This window comes from Trachurus trachurus (assembly GCF_905171665.1).
Source record: "Trachurus trachurus genome assembly, chromosome: 4".
NCBI lineage: Eukaryota > Metazoa > Chordata > Actinopteri > Carangiformes > Carangidae > Trachurus > Trachurus trachurus.
In genome coordinates, this window is record NC_139898.1 from 8,886,057 (window position 1) to 8,900,880 (window position 14,824).

Below are 14,824 nucleotides of genomic sequence, written 5' to 3' on the forward strand. Positions count from 1 at the left end.
TATCCAATGAGGAGAGAGAACGGCATGAAGGGCTGTGTGTGCAGCCAAGGGATGCGCGTGAATGTGGTGACGTAGCACGAGGACCAATTGATGCCTGACAAGGGCGGGGGCTGCTAACTCATGGTGCGTTCAAAGAAACTCGTACTTTGTGTTTTTCCTTCCTGTGAAGTCATACCAGTTCGATCTGGTACGAGTTCACGGGTCGGAAGTTACGAGTGGCCGTTATAGGGAACTTTCACAGACAACAGGATGGTAAAAACACGAGCTACGGGTTACCTGGAACGCTACCAAGTCGTAGTTGTGACTTGAAGCTGTAACTTACGGTTTCAAAAGCCTGCCTTGAACGCAGCATTAGCCGAAACGGCCGTGAAGCTGATATCTGCTTTAAGATAAGATAAGATGTATATGTTTTGAAAAAGGATCTGTTTGTTTTGACATAATGTAGCAGAAGCACAAGTTGACAAGAGCCAGGAAATCACACACTATCAAACTTGGTCACAATAGTTAATGTACAATAAGCCACTGGTCATACTGGACCATGGAGCTGTAGCAAAAAAAAAACCTCTCGGAAATAAATAGTCCATAGATTATGGATATCCATAATTTCTCATGAATTCATTGTTGGGTCGCTTTATCTGAATCTTGTTGAACTTATTTTTATCTTTCCTGCATGTGATCTCAGGCACATTGACGGAGCTGACCTCAGCAACTGCAAGTTTACTGCCAAGATTTATTTTCACTCTTGAGCCAAAAGGTCTGAAGTCAAATTCACTCATCAACTCATATTGTTGTTAATAATAAACAATATAAAAATAATTGAGGAGATTTTCCTGAAAGGACACATGGGGAGCAAAGATTTAATACTTTATTATTGTTTTTATTTTGTTCACAAGTAGCCATGAAACAAGTAATTTCCAATTACTCAAAGGACAGGGTAGAAAAAAACAAAACAAAAAAAACTTTTATCTGAACAGAACTTGACTGTAGTTTTCCAAGTCGTTGACATGTGTGAGGTGATGAAGTGTAGGCTGCTGCTGAGGCTCAAACTCTGCAGCTTTTCCAGTTCAGTACAAACAATTACTCTATTAATGTAGGGAGACTAAACTGAACCAGAACTGTAACGATCTCATGTCTAATGAGATGTACAGATTAATACCTTGAATGATGAACAAAAGAATCAGAAACAGCAGAAAACCCCTCCCTCACCCCGCCCTCAAATGTGAAACTTAGACCTACCATGTAACCAAAATACAAATAAAAAGCAAGAGTTCAGATATGTCCACGGCCATGTGCAGCGAACGTTCCTGTGAGGAATCTGTGGATAATGCAGCGGGGAACATGCTTGAGCTTCCTTCTGGCTTGAATGCGTCAACAAAACTGATGCCAAAAGCACAGAACAGACAGAACCTATACAACAAAGTGGACAGACTGCAGAGTCAGAAATCTGAACGACATGCCAGAGGAAGGCACTGTGTGCAAAAAAAAGAAAAAAGACAGCTCGAGGGAGAGAAGCCACATGGCAAGTGGCCTCATAAATATCATTTACACCGACATAAATGCTCCTCATTAAACCAAGATGCACCGTCATATTCAGAACAATACAACTTCAGCATCATAAGCAAAGTCTTCGATTTGTAATTTCTTATCCAGTGTTAATGCACATTATTATTGCTTAGAAAATAAAGAAATATAAATGATATTTGGTAAATGATACACTTAACAAAAAATTACTGCAATGAGATACAACAATCATAAAATATTAAAGGTGCTGCTGCTTTAAATGCTAAACAATTAAACAAACTGTAGCATCTTTGAAATTTTCCATAATTTTATAGTTTGTTAACGATGACAAACACATCATGATATTTATAGCTATTTATGAGCAAGTAAACCTCGTCATCCTCGTCTTACTTTATCTGAGCACTGGACATGTCAACAGCACCAACAACACTCATTGGTACTTTGGAAATAATGTTTTCAAAGTGCAATTTTAAATCTTAAAGCCACGTGTTTTGCATTTGGAAAGATCCTCTTTCACCATTGAACTTTTGGTTTACAGCTGACCACCAGTTAAAAAAAAAAAAAAAAGATTACACCGGGTTAGTATAAAGTCAACACATTGAAACAAACTTAAAAACAAGGACCTTCAAGTAAACGGCTTTGCAAAAATGTGATGGTAGCTTGTTGTTAACCTACTGAACAGTGCTTAAAGGAATAACTTGACATTTTGGGAATACGCTTATTTTCTTTCATACTGAATTAGATGAGAACATTGATACCACTATCACACCTGTAGATAAGAAGGTGCAGTTGGCTACACAGTTGCTTTAGCTTAGCTTTAAGACTAGATTTTGTTAGCTTTTAACTGAGCTAGCTGCTGCCCAGGCTAGCAGTTTCCATTGTTTCCAGTCTTTATCCAAAGCTAAAAGATAACCACAAGGTTAATGCAGCTTTGTGGCTTAAGACCATTTTCATGTTTGTATGTTAAATATCAAGTTAAGGCCAGAAAATAGTTAGCTTAGCCTAGCAGGAGGACTGATAGTAGGAGAAACAGTTAGCCTGGCTAACGAACAGAGATTAGATAGTTGTGAGCTGCTGGTATTGATCTTCTCATCCAACTCTGCATTTTTCGAAGTTGTCAAGCTTTTCTTTTAAAGTAAAACTGGCTGGCACTGTTAAAACAGATCCAAAGAGTCAATGGACACACACACACACAGACACACAGAACCACACACACACAAAAAGAGAGCATAATTTCTGGTAGCGTTTCTCTGTATACTGGAGACATAAGACTGTATTTCTTGGTGTATGCTCCAGACATCATGATTATGGTCAAAGCCTACAGCCCTCAATGTTTCAGTGGAATGTAAATGTACGACACAAAAAGTTATAAACAAACTTTTCAGCATTTTAAAATTTAGCAAAAAATCCAGCAACAAGATAAATATGAACTGAACAAATGCCACTATTTGCTGATGTATGTAAAAATATATCTCTTATTTGCATGGAAACTGTCATATCCAACATTAAAATGTGTTTCTGTTGGGACTTAAAACCTATAAAACTTCTCAGCTCAATAATACCAAAACTGATTTAAGGCCACACTGGTGACTGACCCGGGTCTTAAAGCATTTACAGGCCGAAGAGGGTACCATATCAGAGACAACAACAAACTCCCAAATAACCCCAGAGTGGAAAGTCTCTACTCGGTTCCTCTTTAAATTAAAACCTGATCAAGTAATGAGATGTGTCTTTGTGAAAACATAGTTTCCCAGGATAAAAGAAAAAAACAAACAAACCAAAAAGCAACTGAAAACACAAGAACAGGAGATATTCCAGTTCTTCCAACTCCCAAACCTCAGAAATATCTTTAGCATTAAACATCCAAAATATAAAGTACCTATTTCTATCTCTTATAAAAGGATCTCCTTGAAAAATACAATAAAATTAGATTTCAAAAAACTATCGTGCAAACTGGAGTCTGAGTTGACATACTTAAGACTAGAAGACATCACAAGATGGTGTGCAGCGACTGCTCCGCCACCTGCTCCGTCCTGTGTGCTGGATGAAGACTGTGGTCAGACTTGAGTCTTTCCTCTGAGTTCCTCATGTATTTGACGCACCGCGAGTCTCCGTCAGGGGGCAGGGTCAGCTGGACGCTGTCAGTCTGTGAGAGCAGAGGTGTGGAGGTGATCCAGCTGGACAGACTCTGATCCGACACCTCTAAAGTCTGATCCAGGAGCTCCGAGTCTTTGGTGGGCGGAGCCAGCTGCTGCTCCCCCGAGGGTGGAGGAGCATCTTTGGTGTAAGGAAGAGTGTCTATTTCTGTAGGAACTATTGTGTAGGGACCCGAGAGGCCCTTCTCACTGTCTGTGGGCCCCGGCGGCCTTCTGTGGCCCCTCTCTTCATCCGCCTGTAAGACGGGCCCCTTTTTGGTCTTGGAGCTGGGGAAGCTCCACTGGTCCTTTTTATTGCAACCTTCAGGGGAGGGCTTGGTGAGGGACAGGAAGGGAGGCCTGGGGCTGAGTGGCGACCCCACCTTGACCCTGCTCAGACTGAGGATGTTCTTGCGGGTTTCAGCGGGGAGTTTATCCAACTGCCTTCCAACTTGGACCGGGCTGGGAAACAGTGTGCCTTGACACGCCCTGTACAAATATCTGGAAAGAAAAGCAAAAGCAGATATCAGGACATTTTCTGCGCTATTCCAGACGCTCTTGGACTAAACATGAAAGGCATCTGGAATTAATAACTGATATAATTCATGACACAGGATGGAAGAATGTGAAAAATGGGCCTGTGCGTTCACTCATCCACAAATAGCAGCAGTGTACCGAGGCAGCAGCGCCGCTATGGGGGTGATGACACAGAGCAGGTAGAAGAGGGGGTCCTGCAGCAGCCTCTGCATGGTCCAGTAGGGGTTGGAGGGGGAGTAGCAGGTGGGACAGGAGGCGTTGTAGCACAGAGCCACGGTGAAGAACAGGGCTATGCTGAAGGCGATAGACAGCCAGTTCATCCAGGTCTACACAGGAAGGAGACAAGGAGAAACATTTTCAGTTTATTTTGTTTAGTTTTCTAAAACCTGAACATTCAAATCCTAAAATACATACATAGAAAGTTTTTTCCATGTGACATTATCTACAAACTTAATTTATAGTTATTAATAAGAATACCATAATAGTTATTAATAAAAACATGATACATACATCAACCTGATATCCGACAGTCTCGACAACCTGTCCACCCTCATCAAACCCCATATCAAGAACCTCGGCGTCACCTTCTATTCAGCACTCAAACTTGATAAACAGGTCAACTCAGTGGTCAAAGCTACGGTAGCTTTTTCCAACTTCGCACCATTTCAAAAATCAAACCATTCCTCACCCGCCTGGACTACTGCAACCCTCTCTACACTGGGATCAATCAATCATCTCTCTCCCGTCTACAATAATAATAATATACAGTAATACAGAACGCTGCAGCCAGACTCCCGACAGGGTCTGGACAGAGGGACCACATCACCCCTGTCCCAGCCTCTCTCCACTGGCTGCCAGTTAAATACTGCATTGATTTTAAACTTCTTTTATTTGTACATAAAGCCCTGAACGGAGCGGCCCCCTCCTACCTGTCAGAACTTTTAACCCCTTACTCCCCCTCCAGACCCCTCAGGTCGGCTGATGGGGGGTATTAACAGTTCCACGGTCTCATCACAAACTCAGGGGAGACCGTGCCTTCGCGGTCGCTGCCCCCGCCTCCCCCTGTCGGACCCACTCCATCGACTCTGTTAAATCCAGGCTAAAAACATAACTTTTAGCTTTTAAGTCCTCTTGATCTTTGTTTTGTTGCTTTGATCTTTTGTTGGTAGCTGTTTTTGTTCTGTTTATCACTTCTTTGTATTATTTCTTTCATTTTTAACTGCACAGCACTTTGGTCAACTTGGGTTTTAAATGTGCTCTATAAATAAACTTGATTGATTGATACAAAGTGGTGAGGACCAATATATATGGAAAGCTGTGCTTCAGAAAGGAATCCTTAATCAATTCAAGGCTTCAATCAAAAACAAAAAAAGAACAACTTAACATTGGACACACTGAACCAGTCGCCACCAAATGTATTGTGGGTAAATCACATGCACACCACAGGTCAACCAACCAGAGAAAACACTGGTCAAGATGTGTTTTTAAGCATATTTTAAAAATCAGAAACAGTGAAACATGAAAATTCAGAGACGAGGACCAGAGGTAAAGCTAAACTCAACGTGTCAGGAAGAGGTGGCATGTCAGCTAGCTGCCAGGTACAATAAATAAAAGGTTTGTTTCATCACGTTGGCACAGCTCAGCCAAGAGACAGAGAGAGAGAGACAGAGAGACAGAGAGAGACAGCACGCGAGGGCGGGACAGACAGATGCCGATAATGGAGATGAGTGGGGAGAGGATACAGGAAATGAGCCAGGTCCAGGAGACAGGTCCCTTTTTACGCAGCCTGTTCAAGGCGGGAATGTTGTGACCTGCAGACAGACGATGACGCTGGTATGCCACACGCCGCGCCTCTGATTCCTGAACGCTGGCGTGACGTTCTCTCTCAAAGAATCACAAAGCAGCATCACGCCAGCTTTGTTTGGCTCAGTCAGTGTAAACAAAGGTCAAGGGGTCTTCTTACTAGAAAGAGAAGCAGCTACAGACAGTGCAGGGGCTCGGGCAGGACTCCTGATCTGAAAGCCAGTGAGTGAAGATCTATCAAACCACCATGACTTTTTCTTTTGTTTTTTATTTGTGTTTTTGTCCTACTTTTGGTTTGTTTTGCATGTACAATGATTGCATATGTTTGTTTACACAATTATGAATTTGAATCTTTGATTTTGATTTTTGTGAAAATAAATAAGTTAAAAAAAGAGACAAACAAACAAAAAAGGAGGAAGGAAAAGAACAAGGGACCTTGAAAACCGGAAAAAAATGTATGAATTGTCTGTGTATCAGAAAGGTCAGGGAGAGAGACTTCCTGTCACAAATCACAACTTCCCTCATCAACTCACAAAAATGACAAAACCTCTCTAACTGAGTCAAAGAGCACCACCGAGTACCTACTCACCACACACGCAGTGATAGTTTGAGTTTGCAAAGATTTATTTTTTGAAAACACTTGATATCACATGATAAATTTGCAAAGGTCTGCAGCGGTTGATCAGTCCAGTAATCTAGGATTTGTCCCCAACAAGCCGTTCAGAGGAAACATCCGCCCGGGAGAACTAATCCCAGAGGACAACACACACTGGATCAGAGATCACACTCAGTCTTAAATCCCACTACTGCAGGGAAGACACAGCGAGGCGGCACACTGAGGATAATCTGAATGTAACAAAGACATAAAGTATATTCAACACCAAATTCAGTTTAGATGGATCAAAGCAGCGTGAGCATGTGGAACAAAGAAATCCATGCAGAACAAAACCGTCGCCACGAATCAGAAAGACGCCAGACACCCGAACATACAGAACATGACAGAGCTGAGAAGAGCACATGGGAGAGAGGCCTCATACAAAACAAAACAAAGTCTCTTTTGATCTTGAAAGTATCTGTTCTCTCCTTCGCACATGTTGGTGCTGGACTCTGACACATGTGGAGGGCAGAGCAGGAATGCTGCTTTTAGAGCCACGTGTCTCCGAGCAGTAAAAAAACTTGCCAATTTCCATTATTGACCATAAATTTGTGGAGTCTGGACTCCACCCAGCCAGGAGGAACGTGACAGTGTCCGGAGGGAAACTGAACACCACGCAGCTGGAAAGGTGGCAAAGGAAGAACACAACACGCCAGCCATCCAAGGTGACTGAGCTCAGTTCCAGCGAGCTCCTGGACCTGGAGTCGGTCCTTCTCGCAACACGTGCTCCAAGACAAAAGCAAAGACGGTGGGTGGAATGCGACGATCGAACGGCTGCACGACATGAACGAGGATCCAAAAGGAGTTTGATTTAAATATGAACTGTTCGACCAACATTTAGAAAGCTTCAAGCAGGAGACCAGAGGTTCACAAGGAGCTGACTGAACTGTGGACTCACAATGTGCTTGTTTCATAGGATATCGGTTGATTAATCGGCAATTCTTTCTATTTTCTTTTTCATTTTTTAATTTCTTTTTTTTTGTTTTTGTTTTATATGTATATACTTAACCATTTTAGACATATGTTTTTTTTAGGTAGTATCGGGTAAATTGTATATTAAGTAATACTGTTGTGTTGTTTTATAGGCTGGCAATTAACATCTTGTGCAGGGAATGCAGTTGAAAATGAACCACTTGGCTAACAAAGGCACATTTACAGTAGTGTCGATTAATGTGCACTGTCCATAAAAAAAAAAAAAAAAAAAAAAAAAAATCAGCAATTGGCTTAAAAACCATCATCAATTTAACGGCTTTAAAAAATCCACTGTGGGTCGACCTCTGATTGAACCCTGAAAACACACGTCCTGCTGCAGACGATGATGTGAAAACATAAAGTATCCTTCACTCCTCTGTGGACGTCCACCAGGCTTTACAAGCAGCCAGTCGGGGCAGCCTACCATCTCATTTCCAAATGCAACAGACCCTCTCGTGGTCCCTATGAAATGCATGTTTTGTTATGTAGCAACAAATTGAAGATTAATCTACAACAAACAAAACCACAGTTGGCAGCAGTGTGAGCTCTGGCCCCCGACGATCCCCATATACGGTCCTTTCGTTATAGCTGAACTGGTCAAACATTTCCTTATTGGTTTTCATCTTGGCTAAAACATTACATTGGAGTAATTGAACAGCATTTGTTAATGCTTCACACTGGAGCGCACTGTCTACTGTTTTGTTCTTCGTATCATGTCCTCTTGTGTTTTTCTTGTCAGGGAAAATGTTTCTGGCTGAAAGACATTTGACAGAGTGAATGCTACACAATGGTTCACTGTGGTGTTGTCCTCCCTGCCACGCTCACAAGTACATAATTAATTACAGTCTTACAGCTACTGTATGGGGTGTAGGAGAACGAGCGCTGCCCGCCGTCACCCCCGGTACCTTTAATTAGCTTTCTCTGTCGTTTACCAATCATGAAAGCATTATGTCCCTGTGAAGCCGCAGGATGAAGTACCTGCCAGCTGAGCACTTGGAGATGTTTACCTAGGGTTCGATGCTGAACACTACTGTACAAACGCTCCCCTGCACGAGGGGGCCGTCATGTCCAGGAAAGGTAGTTAGCGGAAAGGACATTTCTCATGTACAAAACTTGTCAGGCCAAATTTACAGCCTGGGCATAATGGAAAAGACTCTGATTCAATGCAGGGTCGTAAATTTAAAATGGCTTGTGACCAAGAACACCGGGCCGTTTACGAGAACCGTGTGGGATACCTGCGAAAAAACATCCAGGAGGGGGAAGGGGGAGGAAATACACAGGTGTTCTGGAGCGGAGGGGCAGTGTGAGGAGGTGGGGTGCTGTTTTTGTGGTTTAGACAGTTTGCAGTTTTCCTGGACGGAGACAGACACTCTGTCAAGCTGATATATAGGCCTCCGAAGCTGCAGAGCCTTCTGGTTCAATGTAATCAGCCAGAGTTAAGTATCCATGTGCCTGTCGGCCTCCACACCAGTGCTCTCACAAAGCCAACATGCTGATACGAGAGAGGAGAAATCAGCACTGAGGGAGAGAGGAAGTCTGCCGTCAATGAGTTTAGAATGTATTTATTTACCCAGGTTTTGGTCTCAATGCCCAAGTGCAGCAGAATGGTGAATAAAGCGATGCTGGTGATGGGAGTACCCCATGTAAACAGGTCCACATCAGAGTCAGCGTAGGCCTGGGGAGGAGAGGAGGGAGAGTCGGAGGAGTCAGGGAGGAAAGAGGAGAAAAGATGATCAGTGAGTAAGAGAACAAACTGAATAATGAACAGCTGATGGAAATGAAAACCAGACTCACGAAGTAAGGAATGAAGAAGCAGACCAGACTTTGGTAGAAAGCGTCGATCATGTTCATCCAGAACATATATGGCTTATATTCCTGCAAGACAAAAACCAGAGAGTTACAGTCACTGAGCAGCGGCAGACGCTGAGGAGCAGCTTAAAGGAATAGTTCAACGTTTTGGTAAATTGGCCCATTGCCATAATCCCTATAGTTTTAGGAGTAGGTTTGTTACCTTTAATTGTCGGCTCAGAGCCACACTATGGAGACTAATGGGATTTCTTGGTTTCCCTCATCAAACTCATCAAATACACAATCCAACAGCTCCAAAACGCTCTGGTGGACAAGTTGTGACCTGCACATTCACCACGCTATGAGATAATAACGGAACGTTACGAGACGGAGTTGTTGTTGTTGTTGTTTCTGAGGTAAATTCATGCAAAACTGGGGGCAGTTTTTCGGCAAGCAGTCTCTGCATTTACCTCGAAAACAACTCTGTCTGGTAACGTTGTGTTATTATCTCATAGCGTGGTGAATGTGCAGGTCACAACTTGTCCACCAGAGCGTTTTGGAGCTGTTGGATTGTGTATTTGATGAGTTTGATGAGGGAAACCAAGAAATCCCATTAGCCTCCGTAGCGTAGCTCTGAGCAGCTCATGGCTCTGCTCCGCTGTTCTAGAAACAGCTTGCACCGACAATTAAAGGTAACAAACCTACTCCTAAACTATAGGGATTATGGCAATGGGCCAATTTGTCAAAATGTTGAACTATCCCTTTAATGTAAAAAAATACTGTCAGCCATCATCAAGATAGAGCTGAGCTATTTCTCCTCTATATACATTAGTAAACTAGGTGCAAACTTTAATCCATCTACATGCACTAAATGTATTCACTGTAGACAAACATGGTCCATTTGCTGATTTTCACCAGCATGTGGTGAAAAAAAAAAGAGTACTGCCTTAAATTCCTGTAAAAAAAAAAGTATGTCTTCAAATTGCTTAACCTATCCAATGTACAGGCCTCCAGTCGGTTTGTTGGATATGTCTGTACAGGTCTCTGTAGAGCAGGTTTGAAGCTCAGAACTAATCATTCTGGGGAAAGACGTGGGGCCCATGTGGAGCACAGACTTCGAGCCTCATCAAACTTTAAACAGATAAGTTATATGAAAATTCAGTTGTCATGAAGTCATACAGACATACGGACCAAAAGCATTTTTGTACCAGGGTGTAAACATGTAAACTCTCTAGTGGTCTTCCCAGTGACTGCAGTTATGAAAGAAGCAGGACTGATAATGATAACCACAAAATTTAGCACTGGTTTTTCTGTAATGTGAAGTGTCGGTTTAGTTTCCAGCGGAGGGCAGATGTGGCTTCTCTAAACATATCTATTAACATCTCAAATTTTCCAGGCTCATATTCTCACTGTTGTTGGTTAGAGACAGAAAATGTGACTGGACCTCTGAGTTCTGGCCGGTCACGTAGAGCTGAGGTAGTTGCTGGAGAGTCTCTGCTGACACGTCTTTGTCCAGAGTGCCAATGATGAGTTGTGGGAAGGCAGAGAACATCAGGTTGAAGAAGATAAGATACCACTGGTCAATCATGGCTGAACCTGAGAATCCACAGTAGAACTGATACCAGAAGATGAGTGCTACAAACATCTGTGGGAACAACAACAACATAGAGTGTGGATCAACATGAGGAGGCAGGACAAAAAGAGGACACACACTACTTTGTAGAAGACATTTCACATTCTTTAAAGGGGAGCTATTATGCTAATTTCAGGGGCCACTATTGAAAGTTTGGATCGATAAAAAACGTCATACTTATCACATACAAGCTGTCTGTGTACTCTTCCATTCTGGCTCTTTCCTGTTTCGCTCTAAAGTGCTCGGATTAAACATATTTATAAGTCCAAAAAGCCAGAAAAGCATAATAGGTCCCCTTTAAATAATCCAAATGATTTCAGTGACTGGTACACACAGTATGGTAAAAGATGCTTACAGCATTTTTGTAGAAGAAGTAGAGAATCATGTTCGCCAGTCGGGAGTAGCACCAGTGCCCGTGGACCAGCAGAAGTTTCTGGAGATACCGGAAACGTGGGAGAGCAAAGTCACTCGCCATCACCGCCTGCAAAACACCAGAAGGACCAGACAGTCAATCTCATCCACCCTCTGTGCTTTCGCCCTCCCTCACACCATCCACACACAGACAAACGACCTGTGCAGCTATTAGGGAAAATAACTGTTGGAAGTGTTTGGCCCGCTTCACTCGCCTGCCTCGCTTTAATGAATCTTTAGCGGGTGTAATCTTTCTAAAGCAATAAGCCTTAAACGAGTTGTCCACCTTTTGGGATTCATTGTTACAGCGGCGAGAATCTGCCAGTCTCATCTATCAACATCTGAAACAAAACCCTCCCTGTGGTCGGAGCCTGGTTCATAACTTACGTTTTAAACAACGGCGCTAACTCTTTATGACACCCCTCAACTGTCAACAGCATCAGTCAACAAGAAAAATAACAGCAGATGCCTCATTGTGCAGCAATTTACTTTCTGCTGCGCTCTAATAACAGCCTCGTAACGAGCGCGTGGGGAGTGCGCTCCTGGTAGAAGAAAGGTGTGTTAATCATAATGCAGCGTGCGTGCTGGCCCGGGTGCAGAAATGTGCGTCTCAGCACACCATGGAATCCCGAGGAGTGACTGCTGTGTCATTAAAAGCAAATTTGATTAACAATGATTAATCTAGCGGCTCAGTTAAGGACAGGATACCAAGACTTTAACAGATGTGCTACACAGCAGCGTGTCTGTGAAGCCTCCCCTGGAAGTTAATTGGGAATCTCCATCATTGCTATGCAAGATCACCTTCCTGGAACAGGGTGCTACAATAAAATCTGCGAGAGATGGGGGGGGGGGGGGGGGGTCATCTGTTTTTTTTTTTTCCTTCCTCCTGCAGCAGTTATTCACCGATGCTGCCTTCGCTGTGGCATTGGCTATGACCTTAGAAGACGAAGAGGAGCTGGTGTGGATGGAGCCGAGACTGAAGCACCCATTAAGTGCGCTGATTCTCTGCAGGAAGCGGGAGAAGCTACCTGAGTCAGCAACAAACAGGCAATCCCATTTACAGGAAGGGTATGGATGTGGGCTAAAACACACACTTAAGAGTAATGAAAAACCATCAACTATGCTAAAGAAGTGTCTGCGCATGTTCGACGAGCTTCTCCCCGCCGTGCATCCTCTTGTTTATTTTTCATTTTTCGAAAACCCCCACAGCTTCATCACCTCCCTCTCCTCTCCATCACTCCCTTCATGCATCTCCTCCCTTTCTCCAAACGGTGGGGCCAGGGTTTCTCGTTACCTGCATTCCCTCCTGTCCTGAGATTCCCACGCCCACATCTGCCACCTGGATCATGCTGACATCATTGGCGCCATCACCTGTAAATGTAAAGAACAAACATTAACTGTGATCACAAAATCAACAGGCTGTCAGATTGCCAGTCGCCCAAAAGCTGAATTAACTTTCTGTAGCGAGGTGTTTTATAGGTGGGGGGAACATCAAGCTTTCACAGACCTGTCATCTCCTTCAGCTGTTATATTAAAGTAGCTCTGTGTGTGTGTGTGTGTGTGTGTGTGTGTGTGTGTGTGTGTGTGTGTGTGTGTGTGTGTGTGTGTGTGTGTGTGTGTGTGTGTGTGTGTGTGTGTGTGTGTGTGTGTGTGTGTGTGTGCGTGCGTGTCCTTCACCAGCTTCAGTGGCACCCTGCTGTGAGGTATTGTTTTTTACTCCACTTTGAGGGCTGCAGATATTTTTTGACACCACAGGTGGGTGAGTGGGAGATGAAGTGTCGTGGGGCAGGTGGGCATTTATTGTCACAGTAGTAAACAACGCTTGAGTGGCAGCACAGGCTGAATATGAAAGATGTGGTGCTGATTGCTCACACAGAGGTTACCAGTGTCAGTCAGCTAGCAGAGCATGTCAACACTAATGATTTCAAACTAGACTCACATGTCAGCAGAGCTACACGACAACATCCACCATGTCCCTCGATTTATCACAGACGGTTTCATAAAACTCCCTCTGGATGAAAACTGATTACTGATAACAGTGATTGTAATGCTGAATTGATCTGCTGACATTGCAGTCTCCTCATGCTAAAGGAGATATTTGTTTGTTCAGCTGCTGACTGAGGTTACCTGAGGAGAGCAGGTGGTGGTGACAGTGGGTTGTCGTTATAATGCTAGAGATGTTAAAGCCCCTACAAAGAACTTTTAACTGGAAAAAAGTCGCAAAAGTCTCTTGTTTCTGCTGATGTCTCTGTATAACCTACAACAGCAAATGAGGCCATCAGTGGGAAGATGAGCTATTTCTTAATAGTGTACTCTATACCTTTAGGAGGCAGTGGTCAGGTTGGTCCACGGGACAAATCGATTTACGGCACTCAGATCAAAGACGGCATGGAAGTCAGATGAGCATCTTTACGCGCTAGAGCTTGGTCATGTAGCTCTTACATGTCTTACATCTCTTTTGGCTAACTTCGTTAGTTAGCAGCCCCCGCCCTCGTCGTGGATCTATTGGTCCTCGTCCCTACGTCACCACATTCACGTGCATCCCTTGGCTGCACACACAGCCCTTCAGGCCGTTCTCTCTCCTCATTGGATAAAGCTTGTAGGATACAAGGAAGTATACAAGACATTTTCTCCTCGGCTCAGAGCAGAGCAGAGTGACTGACAGACCTGTGTTTCGGACCAAACACTCTATGTAAGTGATTGCCGTCGGAAGATATAACTATTTAAGACTTATATTAACACAAATATTCCGCTTACTTCTGCTTTAATATTGAACACTTTAATGTTCCATATTGGACTGAAACTTCGGATTGATAATCGGCCCAGCCCAGGGGATTGATTCATTTTGAATTTAGCTGTTAGTAAATAAAAGTTTTAACATTAACATCAAATTATTATTCTATTCTTGCAAGACTCAAGATCCAGCTAACATTTTACAGCAGTGTACAAGGTGTGTCTAAATCAAATTCAGTTTTTGCGTCCTTTTTTTTTTGCTTACTGTCGGCAATTTAAATTGCTGTACCAGCAGGAAAACAAATGACACGCCGAGATGTTATGTGAGGTAAAATATAATTAACATATAGATGACAGTAGGCGGAGGCTCCGTTCTTGTTAGTGTCTGAAAGGTCTGAAAACGATGAAAATAATAAGATCAGAGTGCTGATAGATGTTAGAGGTGCACCATCATCTGCTGTTCGCAGCTGCAGTGTTTTCCTCCACATTACTGCAAACATAGCAGTGACAGAAAAGAGCTTGTCTGGCAAAGTCAGGATCCTGAGTGCAGCAGAAACAAATAAAATGGAAACAGGGGAAAGACGGTCATAAGTCACACTGACATCTTTGTGTCACCTCTATTATGCTATAATTGTA

At 43.2% G+C, this 14,824-nt stretch overlaps 1 protein-coding gene across 1 annotated transcript in view; it reads right to left on the reverse strand.

The window, feature by feature from the left end:
- Positions 1-856: 856 nt before the first annotated feature.
- Positions 857-14,824, reverse strand: part of atp10a (ATPase phospholipid transporting 10A) — a 43,619-nt gene continuing 29,651 nt past the window's right edge. Inside the window, exons 15-21 of the mRNA XM_083970979.1 lie at positions 12,750-12,826; positions 11,400-11,525; positions 10,856-11,056; positions 9,418-9,498; positions 9,194-9,298; positions 4,332-4,519; positions 857-4,157 (exon numbers count right to left, since the gene is read on the reverse strand). Of these exons, the coding sequence (XP_083827105.1) occupies positions 3,512-4,157; positions 4,332-4,519; positions 9,194-9,298; positions 9,418-9,498; positions 10,856-11,056; positions 11,400-11,525; positions 12,750-12,826 (1,424 nt within the window). The 3' untranslated portion in view covers positions 857-3,511. The remainder of the gene's footprint in view (positions 4,158-4,331; positions 4,520-9,193; positions 9,299-9,417; positions 9,499-10,855; positions 11,057-11,399; positions 11,526-12,749; positions 12,827-14,824) is intronic.